Source organism: Puntigrus tetrazona, chromosome 17, assembly GCF_018831695.1.
Source record: "Puntigrus tetrazona isolate hp1 chromosome 17, ASM1883169v1, whole genome shotgun sequence".
Classification (NCBI taxonomy): domain Eukaryota; kingdom Metazoa; phylum Chordata; class Actinopteri; order Cypriniformes; family Cyprinidae; genus Puntigrus; species Puntigrus tetrazona.
In genome coordinates, this window is record NC_056715.1 from 6,676,172 (window position 1) to 6,702,230 (window position 26,059).

Genomic DNA, 26,059 nt, shown 5'->3' on the forward strand with positions numbered 1-26,059 from the left:
TATATTCTACTAAAAACTCTATAATGCATACAGTGTATGTAGGCCTAATTACATTTTATTCAAAACATTCAATAAAAAAGCAGAGACTTGGCCTTTTCATAAGTAAGGTTTATTTCGTTTATGTCACTGTTAAACACACATTTGGCTTTCTTGTTCATATAATTCAACAGCAGACATTCCCGAATCACTTCTTTCACATTCAAACTGATTTGATAGGTTAACAAACTGACCAAAGATCAAACAAACTTCGCTCTATTCAAGAATGCTTGGGATCCGCACACTTCACTGTGAACGGTTCGCATGCTGTTAAATACAGACAAGATAAAAAGTTGTTGTGTGTTAAGCAGGCTGTGTTTGTCTGTCATTCCACATACTTCACATACTTTTACCCGCAACTGTAAATTTGGTATTTCAGTCATAATTTGTTTTTTGATTTATTTTCTTTTTTTTAACAAGCCCTGTAGTAGCGCGTACAGTAGATTGACACAAATCACCAAACTGAAGCAAAGGCACTGCTAGATTTCTGAAGCGAGATACTATTCATGGTGTTTTTTGTTTTTTTTTAAACCAGGGACACTAAAGTACCAGAGCAAAAATAAGAAAAGCACAGTGGTTAGGTGAATCTCATTTGAGGATCATTCAAATGTGCAAAATCTTATATACTGTGAGTTTAACACTACTGCACAAAATAGATTTCACTCTGGAAAAGTGCAACTGGGAAGGTTTAGAGTAAAATGCATAAAGCCTATAATGTACTTAAAAGTATTTCATTCTGATTTTAATTTAATTCCAGTGACAAAATCTTTGCAATTTGTCTTTAGTATAACAACCTATATGAAATGAGACATTCATGCCTTGGATTAAACAATTTATGAGAAAGTGAATCTAAAATTCACAACTTTTTTTTTTATCTTCTTAATTGCATTTTTTCCATTTTCAGACTGCATTGCTTGTGTATTGACTTTTCATAACATTTCATATCAAACATCTAGCAAAATACTGAACTGAAATAGTGTTTATTTGCCATGTTTTCATTGCTTGGGGCTGCTGATCTGAGATGGGTTTGTAAAAGGTCAGAGTTGTTGAGAGAGTTAAAGGTCACTCTCTCCGTAGAGGGCAGTGGAGAAGGCGGTGTAGTCCAGGGCCCCAGGCAGGGCCCCGGGGCCGGCGTATGGTGGCATCCTGCTGATACAGTACTCTGCCTGGTCTGGAGGAAGCTCTCGTCTCAACTCATCTGCCAAAATATATGGCTGCACAAGACACAGTAAAGAACAGATAAGGAATATGGAAATAATTTTTGAGGTATATTTGAAAAAATAAGACACACACACACACACACACACACCTTGTCTGTAGCGAGGATCCTGAAGGAAGCGATGACCTGTTCAGCTGTGTCTGTGTCTGCTGTCTCTCTTGTCATGAAGTCAATAAAAGACTGGAATGACACAACGCCTGAAGCATTTGAATCAACCAGCATCATGATACGAGCAAACTCCACCTCACCCTGAAGAAATACACACATACAAACATTTATAACATTGAAATTAAATTATTCATGCATTAGATATATAATATATATCATATTTATGCATCAGATATATCATCTAAATTTTTCCCGGGAGAAAAATTGATACAACTAAATGTGTTATCCAAACAAAACTGCACACAATGAGACATTTTTAAGAAAATGTATCCACTTTACTTGATATAATATTTTATGTATGATATCATTTTATATAGTATACATAATATTATATAATTTTTTACACCATTGGCAAAGTAGTCGTTTCTTATATTGAGCATTAACTTCACAAAATTTTACTGAAATTAATCTTTACAGAATGCCACTTACAAAAAAATAATAATGATAAAAACACAATAATAAATAATAGGCAAATAATAATAAATCTAACAAACTAAAATTGTCTAAAATAATGAGACTTGTTTAAAAAATGTACACTACATTTTATTAAATTGTATCTTTAAATTAAAATACAATTAACTGAGCAAAATAACAACGATAATAAAATATTTTATACAGGAAAACAAGACCAAAAAATGGTTAAGAAAGATTTTTTGGAGTTGGTAATAGTGAACCCTGTTTAAAACCCTACCAGATCATAACCCATCGAGATCAGACAGGCCCTAAAGTCATCAGAATCCATCGCCCCATTCTTCTTCTGCATGACAAAAGTTAAAGGGCAAAGGTCGAGAGTGTGTGCGTCACACAGTAACATGGTCGGAATAATGAAGCAATGTAGAGTAGAGAAAGTGACAGCACCTGACACAGAAACACACACGAAGAGACAAAACACAACCACAAACAGAAAATAACAGAGGAGAGGTATATTAGAACTATATGTTACTGCCCAGGTGAAACGCATGTATAAATCTGTGCAAAGAACTACACATTAGGGTCATGTTGGTTAGTACCTGTCGGTCATTTCCTAAATGCCCAAAACTGATCTGACATGCTTTAAACTTATCAGGCCTGAGTTTACCCCTCTCTTCCTGAGATTAAGTACCCACAACACACAAAAACGTGCACAGAATGAAAGGTCTGTCATCATTTACTCACCTTCAAGTAGTTATAAATCTGTATGATTTGTTTTTGCTCTTCCGAACACATAGAAAGATATTTAAAAAATATATATTCCTTTGTGTTCCTAATTTTTTTTTTTTTTTTTTTGGAAACTTTAATAATGAATGCTACATTCGACATTGTATTAAAAATATAATTATAATAAAATATAAATACCAAAATACCATAAAAATACCAAAAGTACCATTTAAGCAGTCATTTAAATGTCATTTAGAACAAATTGCATACATTTCACAACTGATTTTAGACGCGCTAAATACTGCAAATGATCTCTCGTGTCTAAATTTAATTAAATTTGTTTAACTAAATGAATAGAAGGATAATTACTACTCTTGCATTGTGATGCCTTTGAAGAACTGAAGGCAAGACATAAAGGGCAAACATGAAATGAATGCGTCTCTGCTAAAATAACAGAGATTTGTAAAATGCTCAGTTGTTGGAAAATGGTTCAGATTAGTTAGTATGGTTTAATGATGATTAGTATAGCGTCCATTCTACAAAAAAAAAACAGGTGAGAAGTTAGAATACACAAAAGCTGAGTACAGCACCCGATCAAAATGGTTGAAAGAGGATCGGAACTCATTCATCTGCTCCTGGCTGATGCCCTTTGCATCACGTGTCAGAATTTGAGTCTCAATTTCATTAATAGTGCGAGCGATCGTAGTCAAAAGGAGCTCCCAGCCAACACGAATATGCTGCAGAGGAAAGAGAAGTACTGTTGCAAAACTTCGTTTGTTCATAGAAATCACTCCAATATGCTGATTTGTTGCTAAAGAAAAATGTCTTATTGTCAGCATTGAATACAGTTGTGCTGCTTAGTACTGTTGTGGAAACCAGAGATTCTCTGATAAACAAATTCAAAAGAGCAGCATTTATTTGAAATATAAATCTTCTGTAACTTTAAAAATGTCACTCATTTTAGTGCATCTCTGCTGAAAAAAAAGTGTGTGTGTACCTCCATAGTGTAGTTAGTGTGTTTGTTGTCAAAGATGAGCGACTCCTGGATGAGTTGGTGATCTCCCTCCAGTCTGTCTATGTTGGGTTTATAGCTGATGATCACATGCTCATACTGCTTCAGCTGCGTCATCTGATCCTCAAGAGTCCCACCCACAGCCATTGAACAACGACCAATTTCCTGATAGATAGATAGATAGATAGATAGATAGATAGATAGATAGATAGATAGATAGATAGATAGATAGATAGATAGATAGACAGATAGACAGATAGACAGATAGACAGATAGATAAAAGAACATGTTTTATGTAGGTTATGTAGGTATGGCTGAAGCCACCCACCTCCATCCTGGCCTGTATCCAAGGTCCGATGAGGTTGGCTTGGGCAGCAAATTGGCGTCTGAGCCTCTCGTTAGCATGCTGTCGCGCTAACTCCTCCTGCAGTGCACTGTCACGCTGGGGAACCAGCTTCTTCACCTAAATACATAAACACAGAACGTTACAATCATGATTACGATTTTGCATTGAATAATCACAGAAATTGTTTAGAATTGCTTAGAATTAGATATTTAAAAAAATGGAGTCATAACTAAATAACACTTCTGCATTTTGGATGGAACAGAATCAAGGTCTGAGGGGTGCGTGTTTGACCTTGTCCCACTTGATGGCAATCTCTTCTGTAGTTATGGTGCTATAGGGGTTGGTGAGGTCTCCTCGAATGCCGTAATTTTGGAAGATCTTGAGGACTTCCTGCTGAATGCCAAGGATGGCCTGCCTTTCTCCATCTGCCTCAGGGAGTGTGGCCTTAAACTGCTCGTGAGCAGCTATCAAAGTCTACACACAGTGAATAACTTATTAAATAAAGTTAAAGGTAAATAAAGTGTGAAGGAAATTCGAATATGCCAGCTGGGAGCTGTGTAAATACTGGTTTGTTTAACAACATATGCATGTGTACCTGGACCTCTTCAGTGGTGTGCACTATGAACATATCTTGTAAGTCTTCCATGGCTCCCTCCATCCAGTTATTAAAGGGAGCAGATCTCTTTGTGTATTCCAAAAACAACTGCTCCACCGTCTCCAAAAGTTTCTCTGTCCTCTGCAGAAATTCAAACTTTGTAATGCCATGATTTAAGACAAACCAGGATGGAAGACAGACAGCATACCTCCAAAGCCTCTCTGCGTTTCTGAGTCAGTGTACCCAGTTGGTCCCAGAGGTCACAAATACTTTGACACCTTTGATTCACTGATGCAACATCATGATAGTCCAGCTCACTTTAGAAAGTTAAAACAAAAGAGAAAAGTATTCAGGCCAAAATGTTGCATTTGCTATTGATTCTGTCCCCCTCTAGTGGTTAAAACTTTGAATAGGAATATTCCAGACATTTGTATCATTTTCTTTTTATGTGCACCATTCTTTTTATGTGTTTGATTCTGTACCTCTAAGACAGCTGTTATGATTGGCTGTCTACATTGCCTTCCTTTGCTTTTTGTGGCTAAATTAAAATTAGTATGCTAATCATCATAAGTATGCTCCATAGATTATCAGTAATATCTCCCTGTCCTTACTGAGACAACAAAAAGGTCAGAAGCTGTCAGTCACTTACTAAATACATGCACACTCTCACACACTCACACAAACACATGCACTAACCAAGCCTGCAGGGAGATAATGAATGTTAAAATAGAAAGTCAGCAATTCAAGCCTTTAAGTATGCTGTAAGCATGGTGCGTGTATATGGATGTCTAGTTATGGATAAGCAGTATGAAAGATACAAAGCTATCAAGACCCTGTCAGGTGATGGGAAATTGAACGTGACAAGTTACAAGGACAAAGTACTTGTGCACCACAATATATGATGCTGTTAAGATTATTTCAAATATTGTAAAATATTATTATTATTATTATGAAAAAACGGTTTTCATTGGAAAATATTTTAAAATATATTCCAAGTAAACATAGCTATACCATTACTCCAGTCCACTTTCACATGATGTTTTAGAAATCATTCTAATATTATTATTACCAATGTTAAAAGATTTGTGCTGCTTAATATATTTGTGTAAACTGTGATAATATTTTTCAGAATTCTTTGATGAATCTTTGATGATTTTTACCGTCACTTTTGATCAATTTAATACAACCTTGCTGAATAAGTGTCTTAATAAAAACATATTACTGACCCTTAGCTATTGAATGGTACATTCAACCACCTAAATGGAATGAAGAACAGCAAAAAAAGTCTTTTTGAAAAGGTCATACTTGAGCTCCTGAGCAATAGCAGCAATCTGCTCGACTCTGTCCTGGTGGGCTGAAAGGTCACTCTCAAACGCCTCGTGTTTTCTCAGCAAAGCTCGGACCTCCATTAAAGACGCTGACTCGTAGTCCTTCCGAGTCAGCATCTCCTCCTTACCTAGTGAAAAACACATGTAAAGCATATATTTAGCATTATTTAGTGGACTTTCTTATCCAAAGTTACTTACAGTTCATTTGTATGCAAGCGCAGAATGATATTTTGTTGACGTCCACTTCACACTCAGCACTCACCTGCAGCCCATGTCTCATGGTTGGTAGCTTTCTGTCTGAATTTCTCTGCTAGATGGTCCAATCTTTCCAGTCTTCGGATCTCCGTCAGCAGCCATTCCTCATAGCCCTTCTCTACCTGTTCCAGCCCCTGCCACGCACTCGCTATGTCCTAAACACACAAACAAATCAGCAATAAAATCAGCGAGAACCTGCAAACATGTTCACCTCACTGGTTTGTCATTTTTTCAACATAAAAATAACAATAACATAAACATAGTACATCTTATAAATAAATATAATACAACACATACAAATTATTTTAATAAAAGTAAAAACATTATATAAAATAGCATTAAAATAAAATGTTCAATAAATTAATAAATATAAAAAAATAAACATAAAATAAAAAACAGAACATATTTAAATAATAATATCTATTAAATAAATAGATTTGAAAATAAATAAATCGATAAATAAGCAAATGGGTTACGTCTAATAAGACATGTAAGTAAAAGTTTGTCATGTGTGCTGTATATGGGAGTCAAATTCTCACCGAAACCATCTTTCCCTCAGAGGGCATGAATGCAGGCCTGTTGCTGATGCGGAGTTTAGTCTGCAGGGTGTTGAAACTGATCTCTAGCTGACACTTCTCCTGCACTTTGGGAGGTTTGTGCATCCTGCGGTAATCTCGAAAATCCTCCAGCTTGCGCTGCATCTCTGACATGGTCTTCTCCGGCACACGATTCTCCAGCCAAGGAATGGTACGTCTGATCCACTCTAACAGCTAGAGAGTAGATGGAATATTTCTGTGTAATATGTGTCTGTGTGCAGAGTGCGGGGTGTATCCGACATGTGTTTATCCCTCCTGACCTCACTAGCCAGTCTTTCATAATCCTCCATCAACTTCTCATTTTCCTGATTGACTCCCAGCACCTTACAGATCCTGTTAGCGGCAGTTTCAGCCTGCGGGAGAGAAACACAGTAAGAACAAAAGGTAGAGATGGATAGAAAGATAGCTGATGTGCTCAACCTAGCACGTGCAAAACCCAATACCTGTTCAGCTCCAGCAAAGGCATGGTAGAAGCAGGACACATATGTCATAATAGCTCTCTCATCAGGCTTAGGGGTACTCAGGATGTCTGCAGAGAGAGAAGATGAGCTAAGAGAGAACCACATGAAGTTAAGATGGAAGTAAGTGGCTGTACACTCAAACAGAGCTATATTTCTAACACTTCTAGAATGAGCTAAGAGATCAAATCTACCTTCTGAACCTCTGTAAAAGTGTTATAATAACAGGGTATATATGTCAAGACTGCTGCTAACTAGGACTGTGGAGCAAAAGCCATATTTTGTAAAGCGAAAAATCTTTATTTGTAAAACTGTTAAAATAAAGATTTCATGAAATCTTTATTATCTATTCATTGTATTTTTTGCTGATTTATTGTGAGGAACATGGGACTAGTCCGATTCTAGAACTTCAGAACTTGGTTCATTCCAAGGTTTCCTACCAAAATAAATTTGTGAGAGTTTTTCTTTGCCACGTTCAATAATGACATATAGACAATAAATGCCATATTTTAAGCAATATTGTCTATGTAACAAGATTTATGACACTATAACATTTTTGTGAAAGACGTATTTCCATATTTCACTGGCTGAAAGCTTTGTATTGAGCTGGAATGGTATATGGAGTAATGTGGAATTTTCTATTTCATTTACCCTCTGCATCCAGCATTTTGGGGATGTCCAGATGTTTTTCAGCAATGTCAAATGCCAAATTTAGATTACCCAGTGGATCATCCTGGATAAAAACAAAAGGAGAGAAAAGGCATACTGTTTCAACATTAAATAAATCAGATGAAACAATACATACGATTAAAAAAATGATATAAATCATAATTATTTCCATGTAAAAGTGAGTGTCAGTATTTAAGGTCCACTAAAGGACAGATAAAAAGTGTAGCTCTGAAATCCTTAGACAAAAAATAAAATACAATAAAAATTATTTCAAATTTCTAAATTAGATCAGATGAATCTAAAAAGGAAACACTGACAAAACTGAAAGACTTGCCCTTTAATATATACAATAAATAAATAAATAAATGAATAAATAAAGCACCAAAACATATTAAAAAGCATATTAAAAATATTTCTGAAGGATAATGTGACACTGAAGACTGGAGTAATGCTTTGGCTTTACAGGAATAAATTACATTACTAAAAACATTAAAATAAAAAAACCTGCTAATTTTTTAACTGTAACAATATTCACAATATTACTGTTTATATTTTTGATTTTAAAACATGAAACCTTTGCGAAAACTAAAACATTAAGCAAAAACATTAAGCAGTTCTTTCATTCTGCATCCTAAATGTGCATGTTTATGGTTATTATAAGTGCTTGTATTTGTGGATGTGTGTGTAAGCAGAGTCTGGGGGTTAGGATTTTGTTCGTTGTGTCAATAAAAAGCCGTATTGCAGGACAGCAGCTGCCGGGGATCCAAAGGGTCCCGGACGCTCCCGATGCTCGTGCTTAAACTGGGACAACTAGGGTCCATGCTAAATGCTGGATTACCCCATTCAAGCTCACCTGGAGCCATCAATGACAGCTGAAAGGGATAGGAATGTCTCTGTGTGTGCGGGGTCTTTTAGTCATTCACCGTTGAACTGACTGACCCTGACAAGCTAAATAAATCCTTAATCTTCAGCGGTCTGATCCAACAAACTAATTAAAACCATAGTATGCATACACTCATTCACATTGACTGGAAACAATGTCTCATTCTGCTCATGCATTTATGATTCCCTATTCTAAGCTGGGAGCAAAGAAATCAAAACTAAAATGTCACTAGAGTAACTAACTTGCTTCTAGAACTACTTAAATTCCATTTCAGAGGGTTATTACACACATTAAGTTGTAATATGATTATTAGAAAGCATATTTTTCATTCCAGGTAAGGATTATTTTAAACCCAAATGGTCTTCTGAGAAAATGTTTCATGGACCAGCTCTCTGATTGTCTCTTGACTGCCTTAAATATACATTACCTCTCAAAAGACAAAGGTCAGGTAAACAAAAAAAAAAAAAAAAAAAAAAAAAGCATTTTGAAAACCTCTCAAGGATCATGCGACACTAAAGGCTCTACTAATGGTTTGTCAGCATTACAGCATCAACAAAACAACTCCAAGTTTCAGAGAACCTCAATCCAACAGGATTTCAAAAATGTAACAAGCACAAACATAGCACACAAAAACAAGCAACTGGAATCCTACTGGCTGAAATATGAACACAGGCAAAATATTGTTTCATCTTTTGAAACATTTTCTAATCAATATTTCAATTGCCTGGATTGCTGTTCTGGGTGAAGCCTGCCATTGAGATACCAACAGATGGCTTTCTCCAAACACTGCAAACAACACATTCAATAGAATAAAGACTTGTGCAAGCTCCAGGTTATGAAAATCAGTCAGTTCTGGTTTGTATATGTGAATAAGTGCACAGAAGCCCTATTAAAGCACCCAAAAAAAAAAAAAGTAGAATTTCAGACTGTACATGCAATATATAATATTTGGATCTACTACAGACTGAAAGTCAAGCTTTTAGTTTTTAGAGAAGGTCCTTAGATTCCTGAGGGTTGGAGTGTGATGAAGATGTTAAACACACATACTGTAAACACACGCCATCTGTGCAGTGATATCAACGAATGCAAACATCAGGATGTTGTGGCAGACGTGTTATTTTAGAACTGTTAGATCAAATGTCTGAAAGGATCAAAGGTTAATCTGGGGTCACACTCGAGACCTTGTTGAGTTTGGCGTAGTCAATGAGGTCAGGCCTGTGCCTGTGGATGAGAGCGCACAGCGCCAAGCCATCCTTCCAGCTTCACCAGAGAGAGAGAGAAAATCAGGCCCATGTTGGAATTAACATAAAAATATAACTGAAAATAATAAAGTATCTGTTTTTACAGAAAAAAAAAAAAAACATTGATTCTTTTTATTACGAGCCTCACCTGACATGAAAGTTTTGAACATTGACATTTCTGTAAGGGGCAGTCTTCCTCTGACACCACAAAAGAAGCCCTTCTTTAGCCGAAGTTTCTAAAGGATGATTTAAAAAACATTATAGAATTTACTCATGACTGATCCTAATTGTTGATATTTGCAATAAAATGATTTACACATTACTAAGTGTTGTGAAATGTGCTATTAAAAATAATAGCCTAATAATATTGTTATTATTATTATTATTATTATTATTATTATAATTAATTAATGAATTTCAAATCAATAACAATGTGATAATAATAATAATTGCTGTTTTTTTTTTTAGATGTTGTGTAACATTTTATGTTTGGGACTTTTCTTTACCTTCAACAGAGATATCCTGAATAGCAAAGCGAAGGATGATGGTCCAAATCATTCCAAGAGTCATTTTCACATTTCCATCCACAATTTCTGCACAAATTTGGCCATAAATAATTTCTTAGTTAAATAAATGCTAAGCATTTAAAGTTAAAATGTCATTACTAATATATATATATATATTTAAAATGTTAAAATATGCAATGTGACATGCAAAATTATTAACCTGCAACCCCTAATTTACTCTTTTATTCATCTTATTTATTTCTATAATATCAGAAATCCAGGTAACACTACAGTTGTGCAAGAAAGCACACCTTCAGCTCCAATGGAAACCAGTTTCACTCCTTTACTGGTGATGAAATCAAGGGCTTTGTTGACATTGGCTATCTTGTGAAAACGCATCTTTCCTCTGTCGGGCTTGGGTAACCTCTCACCTGTCAAATTAACATGTGTTATAAACTTTTTTTATTGGCATATTTGACATTACTCATTGTTGAGGAAGTACAGCATGCTTGCTTTGAACATACAAAACGGTCAAATATCTATATATTGTAATCAAGCTGTAATTATTGCCATGTTCATTTGTGTTTGCTTGAATAAAATTATTACTTTGACGCACTCATTTCTGACTGATAACAGAATGCTTTTTGAAACAACATGCATTGTGAAAAGCACTGTACAAATGAACTTAAAAGCAATTTACCCGAGATGACTTCAAGCAGCAGCATTAGTTTGAGGCCATTCCGGAAGTCTTCCTCTATATTCTCAATCTGTGTCCCAGCTTTCCTCAGGTGAGAGTTACACCAGGCAGTGAACGTCTGGGAAACAAGCACAATACAAATCAGCATACGGTTCTCCAACGTAACAGACACTCTATGTCTACGTCTTACCCGTCACGCACACTAAAATGCAAATACTTTCATACGGTTTTAAAATCATTGGCGTAGCATTTGTATCCACTCAACATTCATCAAATGCAGAATCCTTGCACAAAACATAAGCCAAACGTGTCCAGATTTAAGACTTGACAGGTTTATTGTGATACAAAGGCAGCCTTTGACCACTTTCAGGTCAAAACTTTACTGCATGGGTAACTGCAGAGGACTGGCCAACAAAGTCAATCTTATCTTGTGCCTACGCAAAGTTCTCAATTACTGTATGAAAAAGATATGACAATATATAGCAGAGAATCTGCAATGATCCAAAAAGACATTCTAACTATGAACAGGAAGTGTACTTGCATCAGTCAGCGAGACAATAGAATGAAAAAAAATAAAAAACAACACACACTTGCGCTGAACACGTGAGCATCTGCACTTGAGCTGAACACTGAGTTCATCCTCCAAAAATAACCAGCACTTAACTACACGTAAAGAAGCTACAAAGCCGTGAACTCCAATCTGCTGTATATCTCTGCATCATCTCATGATTTCTTTCCACAAATGCTTATAAAAAGGATATGCACACTTAGCATACAGGAACATCCGTCGACACATTAGCATTTATATTCCAGAGTTAATACCATTTTTGCCCACTAAAATGAATGCTGTTAGATTAATAAATAGATTATAATTTACTACTAGCCACAAAAGAGTTACAGCTCCAGCACCTTATTACTTTACGTGTAGAGTAAAAGAAGCTAAATAAAACTCTATACAGGACCCTATGCTGCCAGGGCTGCAAATTAAGATTCATCAGGCATCAGGTAAAATTGGTTAAATAAAATGATAAAACAAAACATAAGAGAAGCAATATTTCACATATGTGTGACAGTTTTGATCTCAAGTCGCAGAATGTGCTGTTTGCCAAAAATATGTAAGTTGCTCCTACTGTAAATAATTTCACTGACACAGGGATACAAGATAACTATATTTATCTATAACTATATTTTCACATTTGGATTTGGAATAACAAGCAAATCTAATCTAAAGGACAAATGTCAAAGGAAAAAGTTATGGCTCGGGAATGCTGGGTATCATTACATGGAACAAAACGTGGCTGCACTGCTGCCCACATCTGTATTAGGTTGCACTCTCAAATCCACCGCTACCTTTTGGCCATTTTTTAGACTTAATGGAGAGTCTTTTTAATCCCTCAAAGCGGGTTCAGTCATTGCTGGGCAGATGAAAGCTTTACTGCGGACTCCAGAGTGCATTCCTGCGAGGTAAGAGAGTAAATTTAGCTCTCTCTGCGGAGTCTGATAAGAGACCCGATGAAGTAGGCTCACACTGAGGAGAGAGATATGACTGAGAATGCAGTGAATACAATGCGTGCATCGCACTGCTCTGTTGTCTAATCGGACGGGAAAGAATTTCATTCATTCTGTAAAACTGCAGGGTGTGTCTGCAGTTACATGCCAGCGTGGGGCGATGGTCTCTGTATGGAAGAATTAAAAAAAGAGTGATTAGACCCTTACATCATAGATCAACAAGCAGTCTGGCTCTAACATTCACTCAGCTAGGCCTGAACAAGCAATCGTGCTCTTTTAAGCCAACCAGATTTAACAGAGGATCTATATGCAGACCACAGGTGAAGACTAACTTCCTTCCATAACTTTATTGCTTACTAAATGGGGCTGCCTTGTGTGAATAATAGAGAGAAAATTAGAGGTTATTGTTTTTGCTAGACTAAAATTGCCTCTGTGTGGTCTGATATGAAAGTGTCATCACCGAACATCTTAAGAACGTCAAAAAAAATGGCATGTAAAATGGCTAAATTTGTTCTGAAAAAAAAAATTTAACCATGAAAATCAAAGCACTGGTTAGGATTTTATTGTTCAGAGAGTCAGAGTGAAAGATGTTCTGTAATTTTGTTACGGCAAACAATTCGATCAATTCGTTTTCTTAAGTGAGAGTGAGCTTGAAAGAGAAAGAAAACCCACTTATGTGGATCTAGTCAAATTTGTGAATTGTTCAGATGAAGAGAGTTTAAGATCAACTGCTTAAGACGCATCTTAAAGACAGTTAAAGTAAAATCCAACATTAGGAATCCCTTGACAAATTGAAACAAAGTAGTCTACATGTCAGTAAAGCACCTGATCACTTCAGTTCAGTGTATATCTGAAAACATTATAAGAGACTACATAATAAATAAAGGTGCTGTTTATACAAATAAAAGAATTCCCCGCCAAGGACACCGGATTAAGCTACTATAAGGCCTTTTGGTGCTGGAGTTAAATTTAGCCCATGCATTCATTCTAATCCCAAGAACGTCACCCAGTGTTGGAAGCATCTGTTGACAGACCGCATTCCAGTCGTATCAGAAACAGACACACAGAGACGCGCGCTTGCCGCGCTATTGTTAGTTCGGTACCCGCTGCATCCGTCCTCAGCGCGCGCTCCAGAGCCCTCCGTGACTCTGACAGACCACAGAGCCCAGAGCGGGACGGGATTCCTTTGCAAACAACTGATAGCTAAATTTAAGATAAATATCATAAAAAAAATAAATAAATAAATCATAGCTTAAATTATCGACAAACAGACGAATAAATAAATAAATACGATATTGTAAGACGGAAATGCGTCAAGAAAATATGAAAAAAAAGACACATGGAATATACACATGGAAATACATTAAAGTTAACGTTTTAAATTAAATGATGTTTGTACGTGTTTATTTTCTTTTTTTTTAAGTTTTTTTTTTTTTAAGAGTATCTGAAAGCTGTATAAATAAGCTTTCCATTGACGGGACAGGACAATGTTTGAAACTATATATCTTCACGGAACATGATCTTTACTTAACATCCTTATTTTTCTCATAAAAGAAAAATCTTTCATTTTGACCCAAACAGTATTTTTGTCTACCTACATTTGCTACTTTTGGCTGGTTTTGTGGTCTAGGGTCACAAATATCTATAAATCGTTATATAATTATAACATATAAGCGCAATTTAAAGCTGTTTTCTTACCTTCCGTTGCTGTTTTTCCCATGCTGGATCCAATAGTAAATCCCGGTCCCATTCTTCCTCCTGCATCATGTACTCGTCCGGTTCATATCCATTATCATATGGGACGGAAAGCTCGATCTGATTCATCATTTTTAATAGTTGTATTTTCTTATTTGACGGGTAACTTGTGATGTTCTGTTTCTGAGCTTGAGTTTTTTTGTGTAAGTGGCTTCTTCAGTGCCTCAGGTGTCTCTCTCTCTCTCTTTCGTTCGTGTTGGTTTCCAGTCTCGCGGCAGCAGAGCGCGAGCAGTGAAAGAAATGTGAGGAGCGACCGTCAATTAGTACTGATGGGTCACATGACCTCTTCTCCTTCCCGCATCATTCACAAACGTTATTTTAACGTTAAGGTAACGCACCAGCAACCATCTCCGTTCTCATCAAACGAAGTCACACCTTAAAGGCGTTCTAAACTCTCAATATTTAATGTCATAAAATCCTTTTCTCACTGCATATATTTTTTGGGTCTACCAGAAGTTGTCAAAAAGCTAGTTAAATATATGCTGTCGTTTCAAAAATTAACTTGGCGAAATCCTCAAGGTTAAAAATGGCTGCTTCTCCCCAGTCCAACAGGAAATTAGACTATCCACCTTTTCCCTGATGTAAAAATGGGCGCGGCCATTTGAAAATTCTATTGGTTTAGCTTCCGGTGACATGCGCTATTTTTAACTGTACAAAACAGTTCGTTTTGTTGCATGATGTTGAAAATCGGTGTTTATCATGCTATTTTATTTTATTTTACGTATTATCTTTATTGTAAACATACAGTTTTACAGTTTACTGCACATTGTTATTCTCCTCGTTATTTACCTAGTCTAATGAACCGGAAGAACCCATAGGTTTACTTCCGTGTTGAAGAAAAAGGTGGAAAGGCAACAATTGCTAAATGTTTGCACTGACAAACATTTTGATGCATAATTGGTGCATTATTATTGCAGTAGTTTAGTTAGGCTATGGTTGTATGTTTGTTGTACTTATTATACTTATAATGGTGTACTTATTATATGATTATATTGCACTACATTTCAGGTGGTGCTATGCACATTAAATGCAAAAGAACCTGAAGGGTTTTTTATATATAAAGATATTTTAAATTCTCCAAACCATCTTACACTGTGCTAAATGCCTTTTTTTGCTCACATGCATCATTATTTTTATAAACTGAGTCAAACAAAAGACAACTGAACCTCAAAGCATAGAATTTATTTCTGTAGAAAACTATCACACATCCATACACAAATACAAAAAAAAAAAAAGAATGAAAAAGAACAAATACAACTAAAGGTTGTTTGTATCTGTCCCAGATTGAGAAAAATACTCTTTGGTACTTCTGTATGAGTTTCAGGGATTCATAAAACATAGTTTTGTAACAGATCTTAAAAGGTTTGGTTTTACAGTTTGCTATGTTCCCTAACAATTTGTTACATGAATGTTTATGGAGTGTTCAGTGGTTTAAAATTATATTATTTTTTTAGAGGTCTGTTGAAGTTTAAGACAAGGCAGAAAGTGCAAAAGAAACATGGAGTTAAAAATCAATCCTAAATAAATAACTAAAATAAATCATTTGATTGGATCTCTGCATATTCATGGTGCTTACAGTCAAAGCATGTGCTGCCCAGAAACCTCTCAACATTTCAATATTTGGGTAGAAGAGCACAACAATAAAAAAAAACTGCACAGACCAATGCATAGTCATTCACTCCTTGTACAGACGCACATCCCATACTGACCAAAACTGACACCCTGACACTAAACAGGAAACAGAAGAAAGGAAGTAATCATTCCATCTCGGACACTGCACAGGGCCGTCTGAATTCTTGACCTCGTTCATGTATCCATTTGTTCGATACTGGAAGTAAAAAATGTAGAAAAATAGCATTAAACAAGTGAGAAAACAGAGGTTTGTTACAGATGAGGTTGGCCAAAGATTTCTATTTCCATACTCACTTATTATTAAGAGAATAATACATAAATGTCATATTTACTACAGACTCACCCCATTTGTTGCCTACTAATACTGGACAGGCAGCATGTCTTGTGCTGTAGTCTCCTTCTCCGCTGGCAAAAAGGTTATACCAGAATACTGCTGTACCCTTAAAAATAACAACCAAACATAAGAGTCAATATTAAAATGAATTAACCAGTTTACAGATTATGAAAAATGATTCATTATTAGTGGTGTTTCACCTTTTTAGGCCACACTGCTGCTCCAACATCTGGGAAGACTGTAGCACCTCCTGCAGCCACATCACTCATCTACAACACATCACAAATAATGATAGTAAAGTCCATGTGATAATCATTTTAAAGACCATGCAGTGGTGAGTGTGTGCATGTGAAAGATGGGTTACTCACATAAAAGAGCCAAGTGGCAATTCGGTTTCCTGTGCCCAGTTCTTTAAAGGCATCCGGTTCATCTTTCTGTATGTATAATAAAACACTGTGTGAAAATTACGAGACATGTGCTCACATTACTGTTTTAGACTACTGTCCAAATGTTAAATGTTTTCGAAAGAATCCTCCTAATAACTCTGTTGTTGTTGTTTATTCAATCAGAAATACAGCAAAACTGGAATATTGTGAGAGATTATTGTAATTTAAAATAGTTATTTTCTATTACTATTTACAATGTAATTTATGCCTGTGATGGCAAAGCAGAATTTTCAGTAGTCATTACTCTTTATTGTCACACTGACATGATCCTTCAGAAATCCTTCTAATCTGATCTGATTTGGTGTTCAAGAATCTTACTGATCAGACTTTTGAACAGTAAACAATATAATAATGATATGTTGATTAAAAGTGTCTTTTTTATCTGTGAAAGAAGGACAGGAACTCACTCTTCCAAAGTCAAAATGAGGTTCGTACTGACCACCAACTCCATAATTTGCAACCTTAAATGAAAAACATTGATTATGACAACCTTTTCAGCAAAGCAATATTACAATGGGTAGATTCTTGTTACATGAATTTGCCATTAGATTAAAAGCATCTTACTGGCTGATCATGTGAAAGCTCCTCTTACCTGCAGCTCTTCTGCTGTGTCCATTTCCAGGCCTGTCACATCTTCGACACGCTGGTTAATTATTTCAATCGTAGGATGCTCATACGCAGACAGCCAAGCACTAGAAATAGGAAATAGAAATAGGGAAAGTTGAACAAATAAATATAAAAGCAATTAATATGCCATATATATATAAATACATATTAATATATCATCATATATATATATATATATATATATATATATATATATATATATATATATATATATATATATATATATATATATATAATAAACAGATCACATGCCACAACATGCACGTCAAACATTTTCAGACATTTTCTCATCATGTTTATGGTAAAAGGATTTCTCAGATGGAACAAAATGAATTGATTTTATTTAGCTATGAATGTGAAAATGTCTGGTTGTGAAAATGGACAGACACGTGAAATTGTGAAGGGTGGAAAAAACATTTAAAAACAAACAAGACAGCAGTCGGCAAAATGAGTTCACTCTCTCTTTAAACTGATTATCAAGAGCGCGTGCGTGTGCGTGTGTGTGAGAGAGAGAGAGAAAGAGAGAGAGACCCCTCAGCTACTGCAAATCCTCTAAAACATTAATCTTAACCACGTTTTCTGACATGAAACAGTTTTTTTCTCTAAAGTCCTTGCTAACTGACACCTGCAACGCTGATTAAATAAATAAATGAATTACATTTCATACACATTACTGTTAATGTTTGGGGTCAGTGAGATTATTAAAAGCGTTTTTCAACAGTCACACCATGAAAAACTATTCAAATTTAAATAATGTTTTATACATTTTATAATATCATTTATCCCTGTGATGCCAAGCTGAATTATTCAAGGAACCCTGAAATGTTCCAGAGACTCCACCCAGTCTGCCCATGCTGAGACGTGTGCTCTCAAACACTCATAATAACTAGGATAAGTTAAACCACTTTGGGGTGGGTGGAAATGTGAGTGAGACAACAGAACTATGTATAGCTCTATTAAAAAAAGATATTTAAATCCACAGACTCAAATGGCTTGTCATGCCGAAACTCAAGGCACTTTGCTGTACGTGTGCGTCCGCAATTATTTTTTTAACAATCTCAAATATTTCAGTTAGGCAAAATATTAAGGGAACTGTAGTAAAAGACTGGGTCTCATTAATTTACGGCCAAGTGAAGGTTGGATTCCTGGACTTAATCCAGTATCAGAACACACTGTGAATCTACATTTCATACGGCTCTCTTTGGATGATCAGATGATGATGATTTGACCTTTGACCCCTTACCTCTTGGAGACTCTGTAATGGGCAGTGGTCAGTTTTCCCGTATTGGGATCGTGCACAGTGGCTCGCTTTAGCTATTCACCATTACACAAAGCAAAGAGAGAGAGAGAGAGAGAGAGAGCAAAGATTGGAAAAGGAGCAAGGACATACAAAAACATGGACAAAGAAATAAAAAGAAGACAAGACAAGAGAAAAGGAGAGAGAAAGAACAAAAGAAAAAGAGAGGTCACTTTAGTGTCATTTTCTGAACTGAAACCATTTAAAGAACAGGGACAGAACTGTACACCAGTGGCGATGCAAAATAGTTTAAATAGTTTTGATCTTATTAGCACAAATTAATATAAGATTTACTAATCATAAACCTTCAAATTGTCTTTTAAAATCAGTCTGTCCCGGTTCAAACCCTCCGAACAGACACACGATGACTACTGTAAGAAAAAGTAACAAAGTAGAGCATTTCTTACTCTTTCTTTCTTTTATCCAGCACCATAAAGACAGCAAAGCAGGGCTGACAACTCCTCAGCATGAAAGCAGTATCTAGTGTTAAACTTAAAGGAACAATCAACTTTGTGGAGTGTTCCTTTAAAGTCTCAGCTCAAAGTCTCAAAGTCTGATAGTTCCTATTATAACAATCCTTTTTTTAAAGAAAATATTCAAATATTTGAATAATTTCTCATTTAAAAAATATTTTTAGTAATCTAATGCATATTTAAACAGCAACTAATTGAACAATTGTGATTTAGTATTATTTAGGATGTTTTGTATTGTTTCTGCTAAGGAGTTCTCAGATTCTACAAATCGGATAGGGCACGACGGTTTGTCCTGTTGCCGGCGTTCTAGACTCGTACACTGATTGCCTTACCTCTTACTGATCCTGTAGGGGGCGGTCTCTAGCACGCCCGTGATGGGATTGGATATAGTAGCCCTACGGAGCTGAGGAGCCATATAAGAATTACACACAGGCTCCTGCACACCACCTCCAACCCTCACTCATATTTACAAAAAACCTAAACCCTAAAAGGCTACAAAGAATTTTAGACTGTTGTGGTCCTCATATATAAGATGCTGTGTGGAAAAATGATAATCAAACTTGCAGAATGACATGTATAACATATATTTATAATTTATTAAAAATGTCATTATCTGTAGTTTAAATATTTAGTAAAAAAAAAAAAAACGCCCTGCACAGTATTTCTAAAGAAAGCACAACTTACTCTGGGTTTTGCCATCTCTTTCACGGTTTTGATCTCATTGTCAGAGATGATGTCATGATAACGGACGATATGTGGGCGGTCCCATTCATCTTCCTGCTTCACCGGAGCCAAAAGCAACCGTGGGTTACGGTTGTTGTCATGGTAACGGCAAAACAGTCGGCTCTGTCTGCGGGGTGTCTGAAAAAAAAAAAGAATTTGACAGAAAATGTAAAACATGCAAAAAAGAAATAAAATATAACGAATGTTTAAAAATGATCTGCTCACCAGTTTCACTCCCTCTCCTCGACACAGCATTTCATATTTCTTCCTCTCTGGCAGAGGGTCTTTGGAGCGTTTCCTCTGAGCGTCACGTTTGTCCAGCACTTTTTTTTCTCTTTTTTTATCTTCCTCTTCTTTCTTCTCGGCCTCTGGCCTTCTCTGCTTCTCCAGCTGGAACTCAAAGTACTTTAGGTTCCCATTGGCCCTCTGGTGATTCGGGTCTAGGATTCACACATACACAAGTTAGGAAAAAACATATTTTAGTGCAATCAGTCATCATTTCCATGTTGTGTGAATTCACTACACATTTATACTGTGTTTCTAACCCATATGTGTCATTTCAGTGTCATATATGTCAAGTGCCTTTAAGGCAAATTAGTTCACTCAACAGTCATCAAAGCACATAACAAAATGTTTAAAGCTATAATATAAATATAAAAACACATTTTTAAACATTTAAACATTATAATACACTTTTATGACGTATATAAACAATATTAAAAGATGTTTTACCCAGTTTCAACATCCTCTTGGTAAGCTCCAGGGCTCGCTCTAGTTCCCCCTGCTGGTAGATGGCATAACTCAGGTAGTCCATGACTGTGACCTTTTCTATGGTGGATTCCTCGCCTTCATCCAGCTGTGTGAGGGCCTGAGCCATCCAGAGCTCTGTGTGATAGTAATCTGCCTCAGAGTAAGCAATCTTCCCCAGCTCAAAGCAGTCCGCCACTGTCATCCGGCTCTTGTGCACAACACCTGAGGTCACAACAGTAAGAAAAGACACAAAAATGGGAACCAGACAAAGAATCTTGTTTCGTTAACTCATCACAGATACAGCATGATGCTTCTCACAGATGGTAATAACGCAATGTACTTGATAAAGATATTCTGGAATGCATAAACACATAGACATGTACAATTGCTCACCAGGCAAGTCTCCATTAGAGATGGTGTTGGCAGACAGCTGGTATGTGTCCTGTAATCTAAGCAAAGCTTTAGCTGCTCCTGTCTGGTCCTCGTCTGTTGGGAAAAATTGTCTCTGCGTAGTAAGATTGGAGATAAAACCTACAAAAGAGAAGAAACAGAAAAAAGAGGCTTGAATTTGAGGAATGCAAGATGACAACGGATTAAGAGGTTTAGAGAAATTTAAGCAAATAATGCAATTTCTATTAGCAGTGAATGACTAAATTCATATATCAGTGTAACAGTACACTAACAGATTTTAATGGAGACTTACTACATTCAGGACATTAAATTGATCAAAAGTGGCACACAAAAAAAAAGTATAATGTTAATAATTAATAATGTTCTTAATTAAAAACTAATAATAGCTTCCATGAAAATATTAAAAAGCAGAACTGTTTTAAACAATGAGAAGAATTTTTTCTCAAGCTCTGATTCAGCATATTAAAAGGAAATACATGCATCAATCGATACATATCACGGTACAGGGAAAGCAGTACAATATATTGGAATATTTCTTATTTTAGAAATAGGAGAACAGAAAAGAATTTTAGTCATTTACAACACACCACCATATGCAAAAAAATCCCATATAAACTCAAAACGAAACAACTGCCATGAATCTTGTATACATTTTTTTTAAATATTGATATTGCATTTTTGAGAATCGATACAGTATTGCCAAACAAAATATCACGAAACTCATGAGTATGGATATTTTTTCACCTAATTATTACTAGTGTATAATCAATTACATCACTTGAAAATATGAAAAATATCATTGAAGATTGGAGTAATGGCTGCTGAAAATTTAGCTTTTCCATCACTTGTTTATGCTGAAATAATATTGCACACCTTTTACTTCTTGCAAAACATTAAACAAAAATTGTACCAACCACAAACATTTAAAGGGTAATAAATATAATAGAACATTGTTATTTCTGATAAAATTGACTTGAATTGTTATAGATATTTCCTAGTGATGTGGAAAGGGACAACTGATGGATACAAAACAAATGAAATAAGTGAGTAAGTCAGACATCAGTGCATGAGCTTCAGCAACACAGTAACAAATCAGGATATATATCTTTTAAAGAGATGTATAGTTACTCTCCCTATCACAAACTACTAAGTCCGACTTTAAATGCCACTAACCGTTGGTGGTGTCTTTCAGCACCAGGCTCTCCAGATCACCCCACTCACTGTTGAGTCTTTTCATCAGCTTGAAGGCATTGACCGGGTGCCCCAGGAATCCCTCGGGGTCCTGTGTGGCTGTGTTTGTCAGTGAGTCCAGTTTTTCTGCCCATCTGATGCAGGAAAAGAAAACAAATATTCACCAGCTTTTTAGTTATTTGTGAGGCAAAGGACAATAGGCGGGCAGATATATTGAACGTGCGTTTACTCACTCTTTGACCTGTTCTAGTCTGTTCTCCTCCTGTCTGATGTATTCTTTCAGCGATGTCACCAGGTCCTTCTCTGTATATAGTAGGTCTGTCATCTGACCTACAAGTCAAAAAGTCAAACATCAAATCAGAAACACTTTTTCTAATCTATGAAACAGAGTTTGACAAAAGACTAAACATTATAGAAAGCTTTAATGACAAATTTGTTAAACATCAATTAACCATACATTTTCTGATATTTCTGATATATATATATATATATATATATATATATATATATATATATATATATATATATACACTTCCTGGAAGTTTCATATTTTAGTAGGATGTAAAGCCTAATAAGGAATGGATATAGATACATTACAGAACAATAGACTGGAGGATCAACTCACCTATAGAAGTGAAGAAGTCATTGTGGGCGTACAGAGAATGGAAGAGGAAACTCAACAGGAACCAATACAAAGCCATCCTGAGACAAAAAGAGAGCAGTGATTGGTCATGCATCCAAAACAATACAATGCACAACTTCTTCCTGCTTGTCGTAAAAATGTATTTTTTCTGCCTTTCGAGGTGTTAACACAACCAGATGCTACAGCCAACTCTCAGAGTAAGGAAATGCATTACTGAACCAAACAGCACACATAAAATACAAACGAAAATGTGATTTTGTTTGCCAAACACTCGGTGCACACCCATTTGAATACAGAGTGGTCACTGCTGGATCACAATTTTGGCACAAAGGTGGAATCCGGAGGGCAAACAAAGAGCATCTCGCCAGGCCTGTGGGAAGATCCCTTTTGTGTGCTTAAGACAGTGACAGTGCGTATAAACTACATGTCATGTTTGATTGTTGAAAAAGAGAACTACAACAAGCCTCGGGTCAAAGAAAAAGCCTCATTAGACAAATATCCTGACAAATTTACTTACACACACTAAGAGATCACAATCGTAAGCACATATTGCATCTTAAATTTTAAGTTTAATATTTAATAGCATGCAAAAAAGCTTCTGACAAATGAGATATGCAAAAGTAGGGCCCTTAAGGGCCTAGAATGAAAAACAGGACCTGCTCTGCTGTGTTTGCTCATGTGCTCTGCAGGAGGAACCTGTCTGGACAAGCAGGCATCTTGTATGAACTACTCTAATGCCACATGACAGAATAAGATGAATGGTAGAAGGTCATCATAAACAATCCAACGCAACACATGAAATTTGCATGAACACGCATGTCTCAACATAAGAGAACTGGCTTTACCATAAGATCCAAGTAGAAATAGAAATCTTTAGTCAAATAATTGACTTTCAAAGTTAGCATCTATCATTATTTAGAACATCCGCAACTTTCTAGACTCTTTAAAAACATCAAGAGAAATGGAGCCAGAAAAATCTCTAAACCTACATAAACTTAAATCTAAAAAGAAACCTAATCTAAAGAAAAATCCTGATTTTCAGTATGCAAGTGCAACTTTTTTTTTTTAACTATCAAACTTTAACACATTTTTTGAGAATATTGTTGATAACAAATTCCTTTTTTACCTTAATGCGTTTGCTAATATCACTTTCTATGCCACTAGCAATATCCAGTTAATCAAATTGAATCGATTAACCGATTTTAAATTTTAACCAAGGTTGAAACAACTCCACAAATGTCAGTAAGTATTAGTTTGTTTGTTTGATTAATTGCCGTAATATCATCTTATTCATCAGAGTTGACAGTCAGTCCTCAAGCAGTGGCTAACTTTAGTTTTTCATTCCCATCCCTTTAGGATTACAGTTATTACAGTCTTGCCCATATTTATCTAGTATATCCACTTATAGAAATACTTACTTAGGTTACATCAGTGATTTATTAATTTCTTGCAAATTACATACAGCAGTTCAAAATGTAGCCTTCTGCATAATTACAGGAAAGACCCTAGTGGAGTGCGTGAGCTCGTGAGGGTCCAGCATGGAAGCCGACCGCAGTTCATTGGGTGCGGAGCCACGGGATTGCCACGTCTTCTCGCCCCGCCCCCTCCAAAACTACAGACGACTTAACCGAAATGCAAACTCTTAAAGAAGTTCACAGATAACAGTCGGAAATGGCATGAAAATCTGTGCAGAAGGACAGACGATATTCGCTGCATTAAACACGAAATACTCCGCTCGCTGCAGCAGCGTGTCCACCAATGAAACGCGCGCTGCGAGTTCCGCGTGCTCGACGCAAAGAACCAGTGTAATAACGTTTTTGCAACATTAGTGTATCGCTCAAAATATAATGATGCGAATAGCGTAAAGTTCATTTCCCTTCTCCAAACTCGCTTTAGACCACGCATATATTCTTCATAACAAAAAATATAAAAACTTGAAAAGTTTATCATAGGCTAACGTTATATGAAACATTAGATCCCAAGTTTGACATCTCGCTTGATGAGTTCGAAACTTCTATTTTTGCTAAAGACTGAGTCATTGAACGACCCCGCTTTTATTATTGCGACTATATGAACAGTGAAGAATGAGTGCAGGATAAACTCGTGCACGTGCACCACATTTTCTAAACCAAAAGAGTTCAATGTACACTCTTTTTAGATACACAGCGAAGGAGTAGTCTGTATTGTTGTAATAATGAATCGCACTGCAATGTCAGTACCGATATAAAAAGTAATTGTAATAATGCATATTATAATAAACCAAAATAAAACGAACTAAACTTCCTGAGGTTGGCAAGTAAATACAGTCGTACCTTTCAGGCCGAAACGGCGAATCGATTCCAAGGTCGCTCTGGCGATGCTGCTGATGGATGGAGAGCTCTTCTGTGTTTACGATGCTTCTGCTGTGCAGCCGGCCTTTATCCGAGAGGCTGCACCGCTCTTCTTCTCGCCATCTGGCGACGGGGATTCCGCTGCGCTACGTGCAGAGTCTCACACACTCTCCCAAAATCATGGAGCCAGGTGGAATCTCGAACTGCGCATGCGCAGAGCACAACTCCATTGGGCAAATCCTTATGAAGTGGTACTTGATACACATTTAAAAGTTTATACTTATAATGTATCTAATAAAAACATCCAACATAGTCGATAGACATTTTGGTATAATCCATTATGCATCCTTAATTAAAGAAAAAGTTCAAACAATATTTTGGATGGAAAACTCAGCTTGTGGATTACTCACATTAACTTGTGAATTATCGTTTTTATCTCTCATTCTGACAGCAGAGGATCAAGTAAACATGTGAGGTAATGCAAATCTCTTTGATGAAGACAGAAGCTCTTCTAAATATTTGGATGATCTAAGGGTGAGTAAGCTATTCTTTAAAAGCATGCCATTATGTGTCAGTCAGGACTGAAATGCACTCATGTTATCTCCTTGTCCGTTTCTGTTGAATAATGAATATGCACTGAAAAAGGAAGTTTTTTCTTTTTGTTTTATGCAAACAGAGAAGTAGAAGTTTCTTTTTCTCTAACACTCAACATCCTCTGTTGCTTCCTCTCATTTTGATTCACAACGATTTTTGGAGACTTTTTGGATTTAAATAAAGTGGCATCTGATATTC

At 36.1% G+C, this 26,059-nt stretch overlaps 2 protein-coding genes across 6 annotated transcripts; both read right to left on the minus strand.

The window, feature by feature from the left end:
• Positions 1–92: 92 nt before the first annotated feature.
• Positions 93–14,653, minus strand: actn2b (actinin, alpha 2b). 3 transcript variants are annotated; one of them, XM_043263127.1, is made up of 22 exons: positions 14,354–14,653; positions 11,150–11,264; positions 10,761–10,880; positions 10,450–10,536; positions 10,092–10,179; positions 9,884–9,962; positions 7,802–7,883; positions 7,136–7,221; positions 6,953–7,045; positions 6,636–6,866; positions 6,104–6,251; positions 5,819–5,969; positions 4,722–4,830; positions 4,514–4,654; positions 4,210–4,392; positions 3,901–4,035; positions 3,558–3,737; positions 3,151–3,297; positions 2,434–2,511; positions 2,115–2,180; positions 1,346–1,504; positions 93–1,250 (listed from the first exon to the last, which is right to left on the minus strand). In XM_043263127.1, the coding sequence occupies exons 1-22, from the start codon at positions 14,480–14,482 to the stop codon at positions 1,092–1,094; spliced, it is 2,766 nt and encodes a 921-aa protein (XP_043119062.1). In that variant the 5' UTR covers positions 14,483–14,653; the 3' UTR covers positions 93–1,091. The 3 variants fall into 3 exon arrangements, with proteins under 3 accessions (XP_043119062.1, XP_043119061.1, XP_043119060.1); XM_043263126.1 differs by lacking the exon at positions 2,434–2,511; XM_043263125.1 differs by lacking the exon at positions 2,434–2,511 and having other exon boundaries at positions 6,953–7,221.
• Positions 14,654–15,581: 928 nt separating this feature from the next.
• p4ha1b (prolyl 4-hydroxylase, alpha polypeptide I b) lies at positions 15,582–25,464 on the minus strand. 3 transcript variants are annotated; one of them, XM_043263129.1, is made up of 15 exons: positions 25,250–25,464; positions 22,920–22,996; positions 22,528–22,624; positions 22,277–22,428; positions 21,086–21,223; positions 20,675–20,914; positions 20,168–20,382; positions 19,904–20,080; positions 18,693–18,763; positions 17,415–17,514; positions 17,230–17,283; positions 16,745–16,810; positions 16,577–16,645; positions 16,386–16,482; positions 15,582–16,238 (listed from the first exon to the last, which is right to left on the minus strand). In XM_043263129.1, the coding sequence occupies exons 2-15, from the start codon at positions 22,993–22,995 to the stop codon at positions 16,168–16,170; spliced, it is 1,623 nt and encodes a 540-aa protein (XP_043119064.1). In that variant the 5' UTR covers position 22,996; positions 25,250–25,464; the 3' UTR covers positions 15,582–16,167. The 3 variants fall into 3 exon arrangements, with proteins under 3 accessions (XP_043119064.1, XP_043119063.1, XP_043119065.1); XM_043263128.1 differs by lacking the exon at positions 18,693–18,763 and adding an exon at positions 19,552–19,622; XM_043263130.1 differs by lacking the exons at positions 18,693–18,763; positions 25,250–25,464 and adding exons at positions 19,552–19,622; positions 24,356–24,487.
• Positions 25,465–26,059: the final 595 nt, after the last annotated feature.

Coding starts and splice junctions, on each gene's coding strand:
- actn2b (XM_043263125.1), bottom strand. CDS start 14,482: ATGATGAATCAGATCGAGCTTTCCGTCCCATATGATAATGGATATGAA. Junction 10,537..10,760: donor GGTTTCCATTGGAGCTGAAG/GTGTGCTTTCTT, acceptor AAATTTGTGCAG/AAATTGTGGATGGAAATGTG. Junction 5,970..6,103: donor CCATGAGACATGGGCTGCAG/GTGAGTGCTGAG, acceptor GTTTTTCACTAG/GTAAGGAGGAGATGCTGACT.
- p4ha1b (XM_043263129.1), bottom strand. CDS start 22,995: ATGGCTTTGTATTGGTTCCTGTTGAGTTTCCTCTTCCATTCTCTGTAC. Junction 20,915..21,085: donor CTCTAATGGAGACTTGCCTG/GTGAGCAATTGT, acceptor TTGTGACCTCAG/GTGTTGTGCACAAGAGCCGG. Junction 20,081..20,167: donor GAGGAGAGGGAGTGAAACTG/GTGAGCAGATCA, acceptor TTTTTTTTTCAG/ACACCCCGCAGACAGAGCCG.